This window comes from Rhea americana, unplaced genomic scaffold (assembly GCF_003343005.1).
Source record: "Rhea americana isolate MKP2758 unplaced genomic scaffold, rheAme1 scaffold_44, whole genome shotgun sequence".
NCBI lineage: Eukaryota > Metazoa > Chordata > Aves > Rheiformes > Rheidae > Rhea > Rhea americana.
Window position 1 is genome coordinate 486,898 of NW_028186579.1, and position 22,116 is coordinate 509,013.

A 22,116-nucleotide genomic window follows, 5' to 3' on the forward strand; every position below is an offset into this window, starting at 1 on the left:
TGACACCCTCCCTTCAGATATTTATACACAGTGATAAGATTCCCCCTCAGTCTGCTCTTCTCCAGGCTAAACAGCCCCAACTCTCTCAGCCTTTCTGCGTATGAGGGACACTCTAGTCCCTTAATCTTACCTTAGTGGCCCTTTCTCTGGACTCGCTCCAGTAGCTCCATCTCTCTGCTTCATATGGGGAAGCCCAGAACTGGACCCAGCACTCCAGATGTGGCTTCACCAAGGCAGAGTAGAGGGAAGGATCATCTCCCTCAATCTGCTGGCAATGCTCTACCTAATGCAGCCCAGGATACCATTGGCCTTCTTGGCCACAAGRGCACATTGCCAGCTTGTATTTAACTTGCTGTCCACCAGGACACCCAGGTCCTTCTCTGGGGAGCTGCTTTCCACTCATCTCCCAGCCTGTCCTGGTACCCGGGGTACTCCTCTCCAGGTGCAGGACTCTAGACTTCCCTTTATTGAATTCCATGAAGTTCCCCTCTGCCCCTTTCCCCAGCCCGTTGAAGTCACTCTGGATGGCAGTAGAGCCCTCTGGTGTATCAGCCACTCATCCCAAATATCACGAGGCTTTCAACAACTTACTCCTCTTGATATATTAAATAAGTTAACTCTCAAAATGATTTACTCCAATATAAAATCAGAATCCTGAATAAAGAAAGTACATAAGCTCAGCTGAGATAGTGAGAAGCATAGGTAAAAAAACAGACCTTTAAGTCTGTTACTTTTTTTAAGGACTGATCTGAAAATCTGTTTTACGCATTAAAAATCTATCCAGTATTCCTCACTGCTAAAAGTAGGCAATTGGATGCAAGTTAGATTAAATGTCATCAAATGTCTAAGCCAGAAAAAAAGAGGTTAGTAAACAGATTGATTTTTAATTGTTATTCATCCTTCTAATATGACCATATACAGTAATTTTGATCTCTTGTGCTTGCACACACACACAGCATCAGTGCAGAGTCTTCTTTTCCTGAAAAGAATCTGGATGGAAGGGAAAATACCCTATATAGTCCTTCTTGACAGACACATGCAATCCTGATTGCCATTGACAGAAGACTTCAAGGGCGAAAAGAAGTATTGGAATGGGAAAGAAACATACCAGATAGATTTTACTTTCATTTGATCCATTTTATACTGCATGTTTACAGCATGTACAGCACATTAGAGAATATGACTAGCCTACAGCAAAATTCTAATCTATAATTTGAAACAATTTACTTAAATCTTGCACAAAGAACACTCTTCATACRATACAAACAATTCTTTAGCAGTAACAAAGCAGGTAAATTAAATTGAATTGAAGGTAATTTCTTTCAAATCGTATCCTAGCTGCCATTATTGGATGTCACCAAAACATCTGTAAGATAAACCTGACATCTGTGTGCAYGCACACATGTACGTGCAAAATTCAGCCCTTCTAGTCCATCCATTAGGAAAAAAAATGGCTTATCTCTACTACACAGCCAAAAATCAGAGTGCTGAGAATCAAAAACGTGTAACACCAGCTGAAAATGGTCAGATCTTTCTCCATCATTGTATTCAATGACTTCTATCTTGGGGTTCTTCAATTTTCTTTATTCTGGACAAAAWTCTGATTCTTAGGAAATCTACTTTCCACAGTCTCCTTCCTACTGCTTTCCTGAAAAACCACAACCCTTGCTGACATTAAACCTATGTTAAACATCCATAAAACTTTAAACACAATATGCCCCAAACACACTTATCTCCAAATTATTTCAAGACAAGATACTTGGGACTGCAAAAATTTTAAGGTGGACAGAAACAGAAGGGGAGAAACTGTGCTTCTACACATCCCATATCGAACCTAAGCTGTTCCCATGGCATATCAAAACATAGGATCCATGATCAGTATCTTCACAGAAAAGCTTGCTCCACATGCAGTAGTTTTGACACTCAAAAGTGGCAGTATGCTTTTTTCGTGAACAGCATTTGGGCTAAGTATTTCCTAAATTATGAATTGACAAGTTTTRTGGAAAACATTGTCAAAGTCAGGTTCTTCATTAAGAAGTCAAAACTAGCACAGGGTTTAGTATATGCTATCCATTGTTTCTCTAGTTTCTACAAGCTTCCAAATCATCAGTATCATACTAGAACAGCATTTTCTATATTGAACTAATTTTAAATCATCAGTAATGCTCTGTTAACAGTAGCACAACTTCTTCCAGCTGCACTATAATGTCTGCTTCCAGCCCRAGAAGTTACAGAGCAGATATCAGTCTAGAACAATTCTTTAGGCATTTAAACTTCCAACAGTACTGGTTCTTCTCACACGCTTATTTATCTTGATCTTATCCTTGGTAACAAAAACAAGTGTTAATTCCTTGYGACTTAGATAGGATAACGTAGACATTAAAAATGCTAAGTTGGTATGTCACTGAACTGTCGCCCTATCTGGAAATCAGGAATTAGCCCAGCACACTAAAGATCTGCTTTTCATAACTATACTCAAGCTTATGAATAGTAATAACTTTATCATGCATTTATTAAATACATAAATGCATATTTACCAAGATGATGCTATCCTGGTAATATGAAATGACAGTAACACATTCAGCACTTGTATTTGCCATGAGATGGAAAATAACATTGCTAATTTTTTTTGACTCAGGAGATTTTCTTGACTAAGTAAAATGCAAATTAGGCAGAATCTACTATAAAGTYGATAACTTTTTTTTAATTACATCCTTTTATTTGCAAGTTTGAATGGACACAGCTTGACTAATTATTTCGTATCATGGGGGGCAGAATAACTGATTTATTTTCCTAATACCTGCTTTGCTCTTGAGCTCTAGAGAAATTTTTAAAAAACAAGCTGCAGTATTTTTCTTAACTTCTGATTGAAAGCTCTTCTACACACTGTCTCACCAAGTGAATTATGTCAGCATGTGTCATTATACACACACTGGTCTGAATCTATCACATCGAAATTTTTGTTGGTATGATTAAAGGACGTCAGATATCGGTACAACATTACAACCAATCCACGCACATAGTTTATATTTGCATTTCTTGCATCATTTGTGACTTTCACGTTGTCCTTTTTTTCAGGCTTTCTCTCTCTTTTGAAATCTCGTAATTACTTTGAGACATAAAAGTAGCAACACTGGGTTAGCCCAAAGCATTTCTAGAATAACATCCTGTCTCTGACAGCAGCCTAAAGCAGATGCCAGGGAACAAGGAAAGCATGTACAAACTCTTTTTCTGAGCATCCTCCAACATGCCAGCCAGCAGGTGAACCCATCATTGCCCTTCCAAGTCAGCTGTACCTGTACCTGCCAAACATTAGACTCAGCAATTGCTGCCTCAGTCGAGGGTCCTTCTGCTGGCAACAGTGCACTCAACCTTGTTATTTGACTCATTCTACTCTCATTTCCCAATCTATTCCTGAATGTCTTTAACAGGCTTTACCAGGCTATCATACTATGAGAACAGATTCTGGAACAACTCTTCTCATTGTACCATCTTAAAATTAGGCATCAGGTTATTAACATTATAATTTGAGATACTGATACAACTGTTAAAAACAGTCATTTAAAAATCAATGAATTCATAACCTAACTACAAAACAGTATTTAGCACTTAAAGAAAACAGGGAGTTATTGTTCCTGAGACATCACAACCCACACTATTTGCTTTCAGAAAAGCCTACAAAAAAAAACTCATCGTTTCCTCTCTTCTTGGTCTAAGCCAGTCCTCCTCAGACTGCCATATAGTTTATAAGCAAAGGCTGTCATTCCATCTCCCACTTCTAACACTGACGTTCCTATATAACACACCGAAACACATTAAAAGGACTGCAAGCCTCTGGCTAGCAGTGATTCATGAGTTTAACTATAATGGCATAAGAGAATCATAATTCAGGAATTCAGAGGGCAAGCTGTGTGAAATCTCTTAGATAACTGCAATTGATCCATAATTCACCAGCAGCCACAGGAAATTCTACCATCTATACAGCTTTGAGATAAAATCAGCTATACCTAAACAGATTTTTCAACCTACAAACAAACCAACCCCATCTCTGAACTAATTTCATCATTTCTGGCAGTGACTTAACTACAAAATATGTGAATGAAATATTTGGGCAAATAATAAATATCAGCAGTTCACATTTTTCTTACTGTAAAAAGTAAACAGACTTCACCTGCTTAGATATTAGTTCTAACGAGATAAGAAAATGTTATAAATATTTTTTTAAGGAGCACCAAACACTTTTACTGCAAGTTGGACACCACATCTAACTTTGCAGGCCCCTAATAATTGTAACAATGATGGGAAAAAGTACCTGACTCAACAATCTCATTAGTATTTGTGTWACAGCGCAGTTTCATTTGACACCTACAGAGTAATACTGTTTCCATGGCCTAATAATTGCCAGAGGAGGAAAATACTGCTACTGTTTGAAATTCTGCTTGCAAGGACCTGCAGGCCAAGGGACACTGATCTCAGGAGACTGCCTGATAAAAATCACAGATCTCTATTCCAGCTCTGTAGGTCAGAAGTTCAGTTCAAGCTCTGAAGGAGAATTTAAATCAGGGGGGTTGTTAGCAGCTCAATTTTTAGCAGTTCATCTGTTTTCTCCTCCCTATTTATGCTACATTGCTGCTTTGAATAATAGACATCTACAATGGCAAACTATTATAAACCATAAAGTCTTTTTGTTACAGCTAGCTTCAAGCAGAAGACAAAATTAAAATCTCATCCAAACAAGCTCTGATAATGAGACTTACTCTTTTTGACTAAAACACAAAAAATTTACTCATATCTCAAAGCAGTTGGAGACTAACCAGGGAATGCACCAGTGTGCTAGGCTCTGTGCTAGCACAGTAAAAAACACGTCTCTGCACTGGAAAGCTAGAAAGTCTAAATCGGTTAAGGTAATGTTTCAAGAATGCTAGGGCACATCCTCCCGTACAGCAGAGGAACGAGAGCAGAGTGAAACAAGGGAGGAGAGAAGTCAAGCGAATACTATGTTTTACACAGGCTAAACAGCAAGCAGAATCTATTTCAGAGATTGTTTTCAGGAAAAATACTTTAGTAAATATTGATTTAAAAGTAAGATTCAAAACTGACTTTTTTCTGGAGTATCATGTGTCAATTCTTTAAAAACAAAATTCATCTTGAATTATATGCGATTACCACTTTTCATAGCGTTTTTATTGTGTTAAAGATTCTTTACTACATGATTACATATTAAAATGTTATATCCACAGCTTTCCTCATACAGTAACTAATCAAGCATTTCTTTTCCTTCTCTGGATGAATATCCAGTGGAAATATGCTTTCTGGACCAAGACTGAAAAATGAACCATCTTTAATAAGTATCTGGAAAAAATAATTGCCAGCTTAGTGAAACTAGGTGGGCTGAGTCTTATTCTAATAATTAAGAGGATGAAAATAATGCAAGGGACGCTTCCCTCTACCTCTGCAGCAATGAGAAAGTAATGGTCAAAGTTCATTAGAAAGTGGACAAGTTGAATTATGGAAAGGGGGTGAGAGAGAGAGAGAAAGAGCACAAGAACATGCAAGCAAGCATGAAAAGACACACATTTTCTTTTACATCCATGCCATATATCAGTAATAAATTGTTAAAAAGTAGTAATGACTGACCTCCACATTTTAGTGAAACTGTGCATCATGCTTACACAGCAAGGAAGAGCTGGCGGTTTCAGTCCATCCATTTGAACAAGGAGGCCAGGAACACCATACAGAACCAGGTATTTCACATAAAAAAATTGTACTTGAGCTAAAGCCAGGCCACCTGAAAAAAAAATAAAATAAATAAAAAAAGTAGAACAAATTTTTATCTTAAGCAATGCCTGAAAGACTTTTAAAACCTTAATAATGCTTRCTTCTAAATATCTAATGTCCAAAGAACTAAAGATGACATTACTGCTTGATGGGATATACAATACCTAAAATTTGTAACAGCTATAGAAAATAGGAACACAAGTTTTGACTTTAGGCACACATACAAATAGCATCTTTCAAAATACAAAGACATAAGTAAGCATCTGTAGTTTTACTTTCAAAAGCTCCATTTGGACTGTGGGTACTGTCTACTACAGAAAGCAAATACTGACTTATGTTGAGCTAAAAATCAGAATGCGCTGATACAAGGGATGAACATTTACTACAAGGACAATATATTTTCATATTTGCCAAAACGGAAGTCAACAGAATCATAGAATCRGTAAGGYTGGAAGGGACCTCTGGAGATCATCTAGTCCAACCTCCCCGCTCAGCAGGGTCACTTAGAGCATGGTAGACATGGTTGCATCCAGGCAGGCCTTGAAGATCTCCAGATCTTCAATACTTCATACTTAGCATGTAGAGCTTCAATACTTAGCACGTAGAGCATTATTACATACACTCTTCGCTTATGCCTCCAGAATAGGTGTAAAGATGGTTATCTTTGCAGTTTATCCTGATAGCTTCACAAAAAGTCCACATAATCTCAGATTGTGTACCCTAGAACAGTTTACACAGCTACGAAACACTTAGCATGAACCTTCTGACCCTGCCAGCACATGGAAGACTGGAACTGCACTCAGCGTAATATTTAAGGCATGTTTCAACTTTAAACTCATAGGACAAAGGCCTCCTCTTTTTTTAAACTACTGTCCGCAGAAAGCCCCAAGCCCAAATAATACCCAAATACCAGGGAGAAAAGGATCCTTTTAATAATTCTGAATGCTTACTACTGCACATAAAGCAAAATGGTACATATTAATGGTACAAATGTCTGCAGAATAAAATCTATTTAATCAATAATCATACAAAACAAAATTCAGTAAAAAGCTGAGCCCCTACATCTTTACTGAAATTGGTGAGGATTCATTCCTTCTAGAAGTTTCATTGAATGTKGTAAGATTTTTTTCCTCTGCTTGCATCTTATATTGCTAAAAACTCTAATTCCAAAGGAGGAAAACGGAAAGCATTACAATTTGGAAGAGTAAAAAAGTTATAATAATGCTATATTTCCTTCCTTTTCAGTGTACTACTTTCCCTCACTGAAATTATTTTGTGGTTTGATTGGAGTAATTTAGATATTTATTATTTGAAAATCTTCCAGATGACTTTCCATAGAGACTAAACTTTCAATCTGATTCCTGCATTCTATGAACGTACATCTGGGTTTCTTTTTTCTTTTGAATGCATCCCTTTTGCATTCTGCTGATTAATGGGCATACTGTGGATGACGACYGAAAGTTATACATTAAAAATTCATCTAATATATAACATATAATTTATAACATATATAACATATATATTATTATATAATATATATAACTAGGGTGAAGTTCTGGCACTTACAATGTAAAGTGCAAAACTCCTGCTAGCTTACACATGGCCAGTGTTTTGCTGCTGCAATTCAACATTTTTCATTTTAATATCATCAGCCAGGTTTACAATATAAGAAATCATTGTGCTACACAAGATAAAAATTGATACCTAGACATGCAGCTTATGACTGCATCCTACTGGGATGCAGTCATCTAATATTCAATAATATTTTTCCCTAGAGGAAAGTAAACAATCAAAAGCACAATCTGGATACTAGCCAATTAGCTACGCATTAGATTACTGCTAAATCAACTATACAGTCAACTTTCTGGTTTAATTCCCACCTCATTCAATTTCTCATTTCTTTTCTGACACACTTCATTGGAGAGCTGAATGCTAACACCCACACAAACAGATTATGAAGATCACAGCTGTCTGTACATYAGTAAAATTCAGAATCTTTTGGTTGTGCATGATGGAAAAATGTTTAGGGATCAAGACAACCACCCTCATGAGACAAGACAATCAATATATTTCATTTTAAAGATGAAATATRTAGGTTTTTCAAATACAAAGATACGATATGCAAGTTTCAAGAAAACAGCATTTTCACCCTCTCTAATAACAAATGTATATCTAAGTTGTTATTATTAATGAGTAGTAGCTCAATAGCATTGGCATCTTAAATGTAGACATCACATCGCAGATCATTACTTGGCACTCTGGCTAACCTATATGAGGCAATTCTAATGCTTGTGAAATCAAGGGCCCTGTCAACATGTATATGATGTTCTAACTGGTTTACAACTCACCCCAGCTGTGTAAGTGTGCTGGGGCCACCCACCAAAAATCTCAGGGCAAGATTCACAGCTGTAAAACAGCTGGTCTGAACTGGGGACACAAGAAGGCTATAAACCTTCTTTGAATACCTGAAATACTCCGGCTGCTTTATATTTGCTCCATCGCAGCACAAAGCAGCCAGAGCTACACTCTTTCATCTGATATAAAAGTAAAATAAAAACCAAATTATTTAAAATTGACGTTACATTTCTCAAATTCTTTTATCTGCATCATATAATATTTTCCTCTAGTGTTACATTTACACAGCTTAAAAGAGAGGAACTTGCACAAAAGTATTATCTTAAACTGAAAATAAAGATGGGAAGCTATTAAAAATGCAGTTAAGGGGAAAATTACTGCAAAAATGTTATCTTTTCCCCAGAAAAAAAAAAAAAAAAAAAAAAAAAAAAAAAGAACTTGAGGGATTCAGAGTCAAGGTTAAGTTTTAAAACAACTGAAAGATTTAAAAAAATACCAAGTTAAAGTACCTAGAGTATCTTAACCTCAAGCATTTCAATAGTCAAGCTGTTTGAAATACCAGATTAAATTAATTGACTTTTATAGAGACTGATATTTTCAGTTTCTCATCTTGCAATATTTATAAAATATTCTAAGGTTTCTTTGGCATTAAAAATGCATTTACAAACCTTTTAACCTTCCATAAATTTACTACAAAACTGCATTTCACAAATTTCATAGAGCTTTGTTTTAAGGATAATTACAACATTCACAGCAACTTTTAATAGAAAAAGTTCTCATTCTCAACAATCTACATAATTTTTGACAGAAAGAATCAAATTATCATTTGTATAAATAAGCGAGAAAAGATTTGGATACTGGGACTAGAAAGCACACTTGGTATTTTTCTGTCCATAAACCATCACCAAAACTTATAGTCAGGGGCTGTAACTTAGCTGGCAATTTTATTGGTGTTGCATGAGCATAACACCACAGATTTCCCTTTTGCACAGAAATACTGACCCTGCAGCATTACTGATTGTAGACACTTGTTTATTGACAGTAATAGGGCAAGTGTGAYGAGAAAATATGTATCATACAAGTATGTAGTCATATTTTGAAAGGGTTACTGACATATGTCACAAATCTAAYGAGAAACAGACATTTAGAACAGCTCAGAACTAGTGCCCATACCATTAAATACAAAATATCAAAATGTCAGGGATTTCATTTACTTTTTGCCTTAGTCCTTACATGCCTTCTCTCCTATATAAAAAAAAAAAAAAAAAAAAAAGGTTAAAGATTACACGGGCATTCACTCATAAGCTCAGACCTCCAGGAAAGAGCCTGGCTTTGTACACATACCGCATTAACAATCACAAGCTGYGCCACAAGYCTCCAGCCTCACTACGACTCCCGACGAGCCGCACAGCCTCAGCGGTGGCCTGTTCTTGAAGGCAGCACGCTCCTCCCTAACAAGGGCTCCGAGACTGCATCTGCTAATACCTCCCTGGCTCGGTATTGACTCTGGCAGGAGTCCACACTTCATGCTGTGGGAMGCTTCCATACGAATATACGATTACTGCAGCGCTAGGAGAACTCTGCACAAACTGCTGGGTAAGCGGTCATCAAAATCCAGAATTCTGCAGCGCATGTATGTAACGCAGCCCTGTCCTCCCGCTCAGTGCTAACTGCCTTCTGCATTAAGTCAACCTGTACTAACCTGAACTAATGCAAATGTGACACCTCAGTTCAGTTACTCCTGTGTCTAACTACTGAAAAATAGCATASTATGAGACATGTGAAGCATCCTAATTTTATTAATCAACAAACACAAAACAATGCAATTATTAGGTCCATATTGCTCAGCAGTGGGTTTTTTTTATCCACTGCTTGTTGACAGTGCTTTGAAAGAGATGTTAGCTCACAAAATCTAAATGCATGATGAGAAGAAAGTACTGTAGGGACTCTCACAGCCTGGCTTCATATCCTAGCCTTCTAGTAGCAAACAAGAAGCAAGAAAAAAAACCTAAAATGCATGGAGAGTGGGGCAAGAAAGTGCATYCCAGGATGTCTGCCCTGAAGGCTAAATGCTTCCTTTTAGACAGAATTCAGTGGACATATCTGAAGGTCCCAAACTAGCTTAAACCAGACTAAACAGAATTGCCAAGGGACTCTCAGCCACCACATACACAAGTCTCCCAAACCACTTAACACTAAAACAAAACTAGAACCCTTTCAAGGATAAACATGCCCTCAAGCTACCTACCTTAACTACTCCCAAAATGTCCACAGCACACACTACGGTCCTTAGTAAATATTTGTGAGAAAGACGTCTAAGTAAACCAACAATTATCAAAAAAAAAATAACACTCATTAAAGTAGGTTAACTGTCAATAGTATCTGAAAGTTCAGCCAGCAGGACAGCTTATAAAAATTCAGATTTTTCCTCACATCTTTTTAAAAGCAGTGAACCAACCAGTGTTTTAGAGAATAAAATCTTATTAAGTTCCCTGATTCATGTTTGTATTTCCAGTTTTCAAAACAGACATCAAGATGCCAAATATTTTATCACATTATCATTATCTTGCAGGATGGAAAAAAAATCTCAAACAGATTACTCTGTTAGCATTTCATTACCATTTAGATGGATGTACAGACACCATAATTTCAAAAGCAAAAGAATGAATTCAGACATCTATTTTCTATCTATGGGTTTATTAGAAAAAACTGCAACACCTCAAAAACAGGACTCTACAAYTGACTTGTGTCCTATTTTGTAGGTCTCACTGTTTGAAAGAGGAACGTATGCAACATTTCCTCTTTTAACAAATCAAAACATGAAACTCACCAACCTCAGAKCAAGCAGGGTGGCTTGATCAGATCATATGCATCTAGATTATTTTTAAACCAAGAGCATACACATCAAAGGAAGAACATTCTTTTGGAACACYGGAACCTAGTTAATAATTAAAGCCACGGTAGTTAATTAACACTGTAAATTGCGCATGCTTCACTAGAAGGAACATATGCTATATGGTTAAGAGCAATACATTAAACTCACAGAACACTCACAACATTGTATCATACATTYCTACATCTGAGGCACATCTCTACAGCTGATCCATACCTCTGACACAAAACACACGTATACAAATATACAAATTCCTAGTCAAATTTATTTTCACAATTACTATCTTAATTAGTATTCTGGATTAATCCTATGTGACAATTCTGTTAGACAATACGTTGTCCAACATAGGACAATGTAAAAGTTGCACCATAGCTTCTGGATTATGCAGACTTTCCCTGGCATCTTCAAGCAGAATTGTAGCTTTCATCATTTTCTATACCTTCTGAGACTGACATTGAGCTTTGTTTGGATCAGCAGGGATGACTAAATGGTGCTGAASTGTTGAAGCACAAGGCTAAATTTGAAGCCTCATAAGGAAAATATAGACAGCACTCTTTAACCTTCACATTTTCAGAACCACATTTAAAAACAAACACACAGATGAATTAATAACACTCAACATGCATTCCTGTTCCCATATAAAAGCAAAACTTTCCCTTGAGTGAATTTTACCATTGACATTTGTATATTGTCATAGTGAAGAACAAAAYCACTGATTTCCATTTAAGATCTTGCAACTAATGCTGCTGAGCTTCCTCTTATTATATAAGCCAGTGAATTAGTCATTCTGCTACAGCAGCTGGAAGAACATACCATGGAAAGAATTAACAACCCTACTTACTGCCYCCCCCCCTTTTTTTTTTATTTCCTTTTCTCAGCTTCATTACAGACAACCGCCTGAGATTAATCACCGGAGCACATAGGCTTTCAATCTAGCCTGGCCTCGCTATTCTTACAGTATGCTGTAGTTCAACAGTATAGTGAATTTTTGGAATGAATAGTGGCTTCAGTCTTCACTGCTTGCATATCTCTCTTTAGCAATATAAAATATAAAAATTAAGCTCAAATAGTTTTTAAAATTGAGAAKAATTAATTATCATGGTTTTCACCGTCATGGAATACAAGTCTTCCTGCTGTGTCATTAATTCTGAAAGCGCTCAACTCTTTAAGACAATCTGACCAACACTACAAGAATGAGAAGCAGCACTGACAAAACCACGGAATTGCTACAAACTGTGCTTGCTGCTCAGAATAAAATAACCACAACTGTGCACAAGTGTCCTGATACTGTTCAATATACCAACAGTTCACTATTCATGGGTGCAAACATTTGTTTTACTGAGAAGGATTTGAAGCTAAGATCTGCCTTGGAGAGAAAGCTGGCAGCATAACAGATTTTGAGGAACACTCAATTCGGAGGAGAGTGGTGAGSCCTAGTCTATGAGCAATACTTACTATTGCACTGTTGGGTGCTGATTATACTTTGGGGATTCTTGGAGAAAAGAGGCAATAGTGTTTTCTGCTGTAAGAGTGCAGAACTAATGGAACCCATCAAATTCAAAAGCTATACAGGCCAGGACAAGAGACAGTAAAGAAAYAGGTGAAAGATTTCAGTGACTTTGTAACTTGTCTCACATGATCAAGGAAGTATAGCCTCCCCAACATCTAGACACAGAACAAGATTTCCACTTGGAGGGGAGCGGGGGATCTCCTGAGATCATTTATACCTAAARTTATCCTTAAAAGTTGATATGTGGATGTCTAAACACACTTCCGCTAAAGCTAGCYCTCACCTCCTCCTCTCTTCAGGAGACTGACATTTCTACTCAGATATTCATCTTACTACCAAACACAGCTGTGGTCAATATGAAACTATGCTTTCTTCAGATCAGTAGATTCAGTTTTCTTATTAATACACATTTCATCTCTTCTTCAGTATCTGATCTAGTAGCCTGTGTAGAGCTGCAGTCACTCAGTTAAAAACATCTCAGTCACTACGGACATGAGCAGTCAATCTAAAAGGTTACATTAAAAAACAACAGGATAGGTTCTGTTATCTCTGACACTGCTCTCTTCCTGCCATTCTGCTGCCATGAAGATAATTAAAGGCAGCTGAGCTCTAACCTTCTGGTACCGAAGAGTACCACTGCCAGCATGCTATCTCATGAAGAACTGCCTTCTGAGAACTGAATTCTTCCTGTGCTATGACCAACGTAGCCCAACCTTCCTGTGATATAAACATGCAAGTTTAACGCAGTATGCAGAGAGTGCTAAAGGAAACAAAATTTAAATGTGAGAAGGAATATACAGTAGAGGAAATTCTGATATCTATTTCCATGTGGGGGTTGTATTATCAAGCAGGTGATGGAATAGCCTGTGAAAACAGATCTGTGATGGCTTTCTACTGTATTTTAGTCAATGAAAGAGATGTATGCAACCTCAGGTCAGCTTTCTTTTATATCACAGACAAACTCAYCTAAAAATAAATATTTAAAAGGAAAAAATGAATTATTCAACAACAGATTTTGCATTGTCTGACTGAAGAGCCTAAATAACAAATGTCTTCTCTTTTAGTAGAGAAGCTCTTCTAAATAACAACACTAGTAATAATAGTGATAACAGTATGAAGAATAATTTTAGAAAGCTGCTGTCCTTCCAAGTAGCCTCTAGCCAGGGCTCCAACCACTTCTTATTTAAGCCCCCCAAATCCAGGAACAAGACACTTGCTTTCTTACTCATTAAAGAATTGATGCATAGTGGATGCAGTTTGCTCCATCTCAGAGAATGTTGCTGATCACACACTTCCAATAGCTCACTGATCCATCAAGGTAGCAAAGCAAGCTGCTTTTTCTGCTCAGAGGTATAATTTACTGGCTGATAYGAACAATGATAGGCAACATAGAGAGAAGAGTAAAACAAAAAAAAAAACACAGGCAGGTGGGGAGAGAATTGAAAGTTCTACCCGTATACAAAGTACATACACATTGTCTTTAGCCTGCTACTCATAATTCCCATTCCTATCATCATCTAGTTAATGACCTTGAAAATTGACAGTTAAAAACATTAACTGCAAGCAACAGTAATTAAAGAGATTTCGTGGAGATTCCATGGAGATTCCAATTATAGCAGTTCTTCCATCTACAGTATAATAACAACTCAAAGTTTGTGTGGCATCACTATTGTTTATCCAAGAGAAAGTCTTCATCTACCCAATAAATGAGGTTGGTCAACCTCCCTTCAGTCCCCTGAGAAGGTTACGGAACAAATCTTCCTAGAAACCATTTCTAAATATAAATATAAATAAATAAATAAATATAAATAAAAACCAGAAAGTGGTTGGAACAGTAAAATCGTTTTATCAAGGGCAAACGATGCTTAATCAACCTCACTGCTTTTTATTTGAAGTGACTGGCACTTTGGACACAGGAAGGACAGTGGGTATCATATACATTTGTTGTCTATGCACTGTATACGTATACAGAATTTTTTACACATTCTCCAGTACTCTCCTTATAAYCAAATTCACGAGATATGGGCTGTACAATTGAATGATAAGGTGAGGAGRAATTTGGCTGGGCTTGGATTAGTTACAGAAGTCTAGCAGACAGCCACTAACTAGTGCAGATCCTCACGGATTATTGTTGAGACCAATGTTGTTTAATATCTTTATTAATAGACCTGGAAGATGGAACAAAGTGCACCCTCAGCAAGTTTGCAGATGACATCAAATAATTGCAGGAAGCAATCAATACATTGAAGAGCTGCGCTCCTGTTCAGAGGGACCTTGACAAGCTGGAGAAATGGGCTGAAAGAATCAACARAAGCAAATGCAAAGTCTTGCATCTGGGATGGAATAATCCCATCAACAGTACAGGCTGGGGGCTGACTGGCCAGGAAGCAGCTCTACAGAAAAGGGTTTGGAGGATCTTAGTAAATAACAGGTTGAATATGAGTTAGCAGCGTATCCCTGCAGCAAAAAAGGGCAACAGCATCATGGACCAATTCAGTAAGAGTAGAGCCAACAGGTCCAAAGAAGTCACCTGTTTTATTTTGCATTTGTGAGACTGCATTTGGAATACTGTGTCCAATTTTGGACTCCTATTACAAGACAGACATTGACATTGTGTAGCAATCTCAGCAGAGAATCACCAAGATAGTCGGAGAGCAGCATACACCATATAAAGAGAAGCTGAGAGAACTAGATTTGTTGAGGCTTAAGAAGAGAAGGTTCAGGGAAGCCTGACTGTGCTATCTACAACTATCTGAGTAGAGGATACAGAGAAGATGAAGCCTGTGGAGGTGCACAGCAATAGGAAAAGAGGCAATGAACATAGCCTGGAAAACAGGGAATTCCACATAGATAATAGGACTTTGGGTTTGGCATTTTTGTTTTTACCATGAGGCTGAAACTACTGGAACAGTTGCTCAGAGAGGTTGTAGGGTCACCATCCTCGGCAGTGTTCAAGATGCTACTGGACAAGGCCTTGAGCAACCGGATGTAATTAGACCAGTCTGAGCATGACACTGGACTATATAATCTCCGGAAGTCCCTTCCAACCTAAATTATTCTAAGATTCTAAATATTCTGCTGATACATCTTTTTTCTGGCCTAGCCTTACTATTTTGCACCACCATGTAGCATGAACAATTCCACACAAAGAGAAACTGAGTAAGCTCCTCTTGGAGGAGGAGAGAAAAAAAAAGTGAACTTGCAACAAACTGGATCAGTGCTTGTCATACCTTCTCTATATTGTGTGAAGATATTTGCTGTTTGATGAAAATTTTGTTGCCTATCACTTCCAAAAACTTTTTCTTTTAGCCTATGCATGTGTGGTGAAGAAAAAGATGCACTCACTAATGTTACTTTAGGTAACTCTAGCATTTCCATTTTGTCATTTGCAGCCATGTATGTTTGCTAAAATTGTACAACCTTAACAGTACAGCTGCAGTACAAAAGAAAAATACATACTGGTTTGAGCTACCTTGGTATTTTTTAAACAAATATCATTAATTCAGTAAGATTTTTATTTATTTACAATCTCACCTTGCAGGAACACCATATGAAACCATCCAAAACACTGYAGTTTCATGTTCCTCTGAGAGGTACTCTGATCATCATCATGGCCCRTAAGATTCCTTATGCAAAAAATCTAACAGCAATTTTGCTTTTATCTGCGCTGCTGATGTTCATTGCATAGTATTCAAAGATATCCCAGAACAAAACATGGAAGAACTATAATTTTCCTAACCAGAGTTGATTGCAATACAGCCTCCAAATCCTTCCCCCAGGTTTAACATGCTAAAGGGCCAGTCATGCATAACTCAATATAGCCAGYTGATCCATGATGCTTTGAAGATTCTGTAGGTTAAATGGGAAACAAAAAATGAAARCCAGCAGTGCAGAAAGATTAATACAACACATAGTAAACCTCTTTAGTCAACAATAAGCTTCTTCCTTGGTCTCATGACAGTTTTGTTATGTAATTGTTTTTAATAAAACAAAGTGAAATAATGAAAAGGAAAGTTTGGCTCTGTATGAGAGCTAGTGAAGAGGCATGTTAAGATCCATAACTCAGTAWGAATAAATAGGCAAATACCACCAGTATCTTACTCATTTATCAATGGCTCTTAAATTCAAGCCAAGAAACAATGGTGACCTGCTCCTGCTTCAAGTCTAAGSAGACCTGAATAATCACTGTGATAAAGCAAGTACAGAAAATGCTGAAAAGTGACGCATTGCTGCACGTAGATTATGCCACAAAATCTTATTTGACCTATAATATTTAAGCATCTGCTTTCATTACTACTAAGACAAAGCTTAATGAGAGTGGGGTTAGCAGGGTTACCAAAAGGCATTTGTTTAAATTCAAATGTTCCTATTTTAACCAGGCAAAGGCAGTATTACAGTCTAGACTTGCTTTAAAACAGGCTTTCATCACTTGAACTTGCTTTTGAAGCAAGTTCTAATCACCTACTCAAAATTAGTTTTAATTATTGGGAGGTAAATTGACAGTCAGAAGCCTTGAACAGAGGGAAGAATCTACTAATAACACTAAACCTATAGTATTTTTCCCTAGTCTTCCCTACCTTATCAACTAGTCAGCATTTACCACTTTCCATATGCTGAGCAAAACTTTCATCATACTCATACACACAATACCAGGGGTTAACTGATTGAATTGAGTAAATAATTCATGTTTAGAACAGGAAATGCAAACTCAACCAACTTCCAAAACAGTGACTGACTGCGAATGAAGGGAGCAAACCAYGGAGACAAACCACTAAGTTTTTGCTGTTTTCAGCAAACTCGCTGTCCCTAACTCTTTCTATATATAGCATTGCCCTCTACTGGCCAGAACTGAATATGCAAAGATCCTCTTTGAACATACACACTGCCTATCATACATAAACGATCTTTAATGAATGCTGGACAGGGCCTACCAGTATCTGTATCAATTGCGTTACTAGCTGATATAACAAGAGGTATCTGCTTCAGTTCAGTAACCAAAGCTTTTTCAGAATCTGATTTTAAGGGAYAGAGCTCCTGTGCTTTCTTCTCCCTACCCGGTGATACATGACAATACAGGACAATGGAAAATCCGATCGACCGCACACACAAGTGGCCTATAGGTTATCCTCTGTCTATCTACATACTGGTATGTGCAGCTCTTATTTTATGCTATATTCAAGGCTGCTCATTCATTTTTTACCTATAGTAAGTATTTTTAAACATATACAGGGGAGTGAGGAGAGAGGCACAGAGGAAAACAGGAAAAGGAGAGGCACCAATCAGTACTTTCAGGTCACCTTGCTTGCACATACATTCCCTTCCATTTGCTCTTTTAGTGAGTACTGCCRTTTTAAGTTTCAACATGGATAAAAACTGATTTAAGAGCTGGAGGAAAGAGTTAAAAATACTAAACACTGAGATCAATAAAGCATGAAAAATGTTTTAAATCTTAACATTTCTTTATCTCTAACCCTAGGCTAAACAAACTCTTTTTTATTTTAGATGACCAGCTCTATGATAGAGAAAAATAGAAGGACTAGAAATGCACTCACCTTTCAGATAGGGAAATAAAATAAAATAATAATAATAATAATAATAAAACTGCACCAGATACAGAATATTTTTGAATTTTTGAAGCAGTTCAGTAAGGTTAACTGTAACTGTCCTAAAGGACCTACACATAATCTTAATAATCTAAATCATGTCTTTGACAAAGAATGGTCATAACATATGATTAATAAGTACTAACAGATGTACATAAAAGAAAAGTAGATTTGAGTATTTCTGGAAGTGGTGGGGGAAGGAGGACTTGTTCAGTTTTTATACTAACCTAAAGCCCAGTATGACACAGCTTCCAAAGGTGGAGAACTACTGTAGATAGCATGGATATACATGAGGTGAATCATCAGCTCAGCCAAGCACCACCAAAAGAAAATGCGAATTATGCCCATGATTAAAATTCCAATATTCGTCTTCAAACTGAAGGCTTCTTGCCTCTTCATCTAAAAGAAGAGATCCAAAGAGGTTATATGATAAATAAATGATGAACTGATTTACCCAAATAATCATCTTGAGATCATTTTTTAAATTTCATCTATTATTTATTACTATTAAGAGGAATTTATGACTACAGCATTTGGAAATTTTTGTCATACTCTTTTAATGGGGTCTGCTTTCTACCCTCTGAAATTCAAAAAGTAATAGAAATCAGCAAGAAGTAGAAATCTGAATGGTAAACGAAGCCAAACAAAAGTCTGCAGTCAATGCCACAAGACTAGATGCAGTATTTACAAGCATTCAGTTCCATTTGCATGTGCTGACAATCTTTTCCATACTTTCAGATGACATTCCCATTCTCCTTAAACTGTAAGATTATCTGYGCAGCGGAACCAAGAGAATGCAATGGTACCTACTAGCATGGTGTAGTTTCTACACTCAGCACTCCAGTGCAGGAAGATCCCAACTATTCTTACCTCATACCTTGCCAAAGGGTCTGTGCACYGCTTTGCTAGTGCACACTGCCCAGTGCTTTACACATACGATCTTTGCACCCACTCCCATTTTGTATTTACTCCAAACAGATGCTTCAAATGGTCTGGTCCTGCAGGCATATCTCTGAATACACAAAGATGCAAAGGCTGTCACAGTTTCATCCCTGCACTGTCAATTYAGAGACTGCATCACAGTCACCAGTTTCCTCCAGCTGCTGCCAAACAAATTTAGTGCCAGAACAGTGCTAAGGTCCATTATACTGAATGTCATCACTTTTCAAGATGGCCTGAGGAAAGGACTTGCTTGGTAATAGCCACTTTATTACTAAAAGGCTGTCAGACTTGAGAAGAATTTCTAAAGAACAGACCCTGACTGTGTGAACAAACTCCTACATGGGTAATCCAGCAAAAAGTATCTACTCAGATTATAAACATAAGTTTACCTGYATTAACAAATATTTTATACATAGCAAAAAAAACACATGAAGCATAAAACAACAGAACTTTTCTCAACTTTTCTAACTTTTTTCTGCATATTTTCCAATGACACTAATCATCCTAAGGCCTGTTCAAACTAAAGAATACAATATGGAAAAGTACTGTACAGGAGCAAGACAAAAGTCTCAAAAGAAGGTATAAAAAAAATAAATAAAGTATACAGCTGCCTATCCCTCCGGACAAAAGGCTGACAAGAAAAACARGAAGCTTTTACACCATTTTTCTCCACGTAGCTGTTAAATTATTTTCTCTTGTAGGTTTTGTGGAAATTTCCTTATACCATAGAAATTACACTAAGAACATAAACAGAAAGCCTCAGCAAAAACCTCATTTTTGTCAAGTTGTTAATTTTCAGAGAAAGCCTTTCCTTTCAGACTCTTCTAAAAACCTCCTATAATTAAAATATCTTAAATGGGCAATGCTATGATAAAAAACAAACTATAAAAAAACAAAACAAATCAGTAGACAAGAAATTGGCTTTTCACGTTCAGTTAGCAAGTTGTTGTCTAACTATTCAAGAGTTACGCTTATACATGAACAAAAAGAAACATGGAAGAAGGTTATTAATAATCTCTCTTAAATATCCTTTGTACTAAAAGACAATTAATCAGACATCCTATCCTAAGAAAGATGTTTTAGAAAGAAATATAGGAAGAGCCCTTAATTAAAAGAAAATTTTTTGAAGGTATCTGTTAGTAAGAACAAACCTTCTCAAGGTATCATTATTGACCTCACAGAAAGCTAGATTAAAAAAAAAGTAGTCAAGGACAGCATTTCAGCTGATTGCAGTGAACACTGAAATGAAGCTTAGAAATCTTAATTCTTACAAACATGGCCACTTTTTTGTTTGTTTGTCTGTTTTTAAAGGAGTGAACATGTTTTAATGAGCAGTTTAATTCTGTATCGAGCATGGAATACAGTCAGAGTATTACAGTAATTGAGGACTCCAGAAAGCCTTATTGTGCTTGACATCACAGACATCATGCACTGTTTTATACAGGTTGATATGTATCCTCGTTCACACACTCATAGTGCACTCCTCAAATACAAATACTTTGCAGTAACTGAAGTTGTAGGAGTACCACTCATCAGTAACATCTCATGCAAGAAAAAGCCCTGTCCTTCCTTGCACAAACGCTCACAAATATCATAATAGGCTACACTTTGGGAGCCCTCGAAGAGCAGTAATATAATTCTGYTCCAGAATACTAGAAGGACTACTTGCTCTAAACTGTCCAAGCAGCCTGTAGAAACCTCAGGCACAAACCTCAAAACAGGCCATCAAGTTCCCCTGAAGAAAGTGGTAAAATCTCCTATGATTAAACATCAAAGTGCAAGGCAAGCTATGCACCAGACTAGCATTTCAGTCCTGAGGATAGAGAACCAGGGCACACTGTGGCTGATCATTAATCATTCTCAAGTCCTACAGAACCAATCTGTTGTAGAAAAGGACAAGTGCTATTAACCTTAACAGAATCCAGACATGAGACATTCATTTCTTTAATTCCTACACTTCATCAACATCCATAGATAATGAAAAAAGTTGAATGAAACTATAACTGTGAAGGAAAACAAGACTTTTCCAAGCAGCAGTTCTATCAAACATACAGGGAAAAAAAAAAAAAAAAAAAAGGCACTACACACACAACCCTGCTTGCTCTTAAAACACCTCAAACTTCTACCAGCTGTATTTGATTAATACCTGAAAACAGTTCATCATTTTTCTCCTGTAGAATTGCCAAGGCCAATGAAACCTACATGATGTGTTGAGCAAATGCCAGTTAAGTCCAAGTGAAAAATAATAATAATAATTAAAAAAAAAAAGATAAAGGAAGGTTTACCATTGACTAGTTTCCTCAAGATGATCCCTAAATTCTTAGGCCACTAACTACAGTAAACAAATTTGTATACTATTATTTTACCTTCCTTCTGTAGTAAAACAGAATATGATCCAATAACTTAATAAAAAAGATAGGATTGCCTAAATGTCTAGTAATTTTTATGCACATCTATTATGGCAGGCCAAAATTCCTACTTGCATTTGTCATTGTGTTTCTACTCACCCAAATCAATCCTGAAGATAAGTATTTCACATGAAAAACCAAACACAGATGAAGATCTGTGCAGAAGAGGCAAGTCTTCAACTGGCCACCAAAAATACACATACAAAATTAGCAATCCCACCCATCTGCATGCACAAAAAGTCATTACTTGCAAGTAAAAATGGAGCTAGAATGCCATTAGCACTGTTCATTTGCACTTTTTACTTGAAATCTTTGTCGATAAATTTGTCCAATCTAGAGAATATTCCAGAGACTGTTTAATTACAAGTACTCATACAGCAGGACTTCCGAACTATGACTAGAACTTCTATGCACCACTTCTACTCAGAAATTTTAAAAGGCCATTAACAAAATGTCATAGTTCCTCATTTTCACATAGCATAGAGTGCGTATTACCAGTATTATTATTAAGCACTTACAGCTTAAGCACTTGCTTCATACAACAATTTTTGGTTTCCATTTTCAGTAACTCTGCTTTCCAGTGTGCTAAAAAGCAACACTTTTCTCAGTCACAGTTTCAGTTAAGTG

The 22,116-nt window shown here is 36.9% G+C and overlaps 1 protein-coding gene across 2 annotated transcripts in view; it reads right to left on the minus strand.

Moving 5' to 3' along the window:
• Positions 1 to 22,116, minus strand: part of HHAT (hedgehog acyltransferase) — a 184,754-nt gene that overhangs the window by 139,396 nt on the left and 23,242 nt on the right. For both annotated transcript variants that reach the window (XM_085315802.1, XM_085315801.1), the window contains exons 7-8: positions 18,367 to 18,538; positions 5,638 to 5,788 (exon numbers count right to left, since the gene is read on the minus strand). In XM_085315802.1, coding sequence (XP_085171928.1) covers positions 5,638 to 5,788; positions 18,367 to 18,538 — 323 coding nt within the window. The remainder of the gene's footprint in view (positions 1 to 5,637; positions 5,789 to 18,366; positions 18,539 to 22,116) is intronic.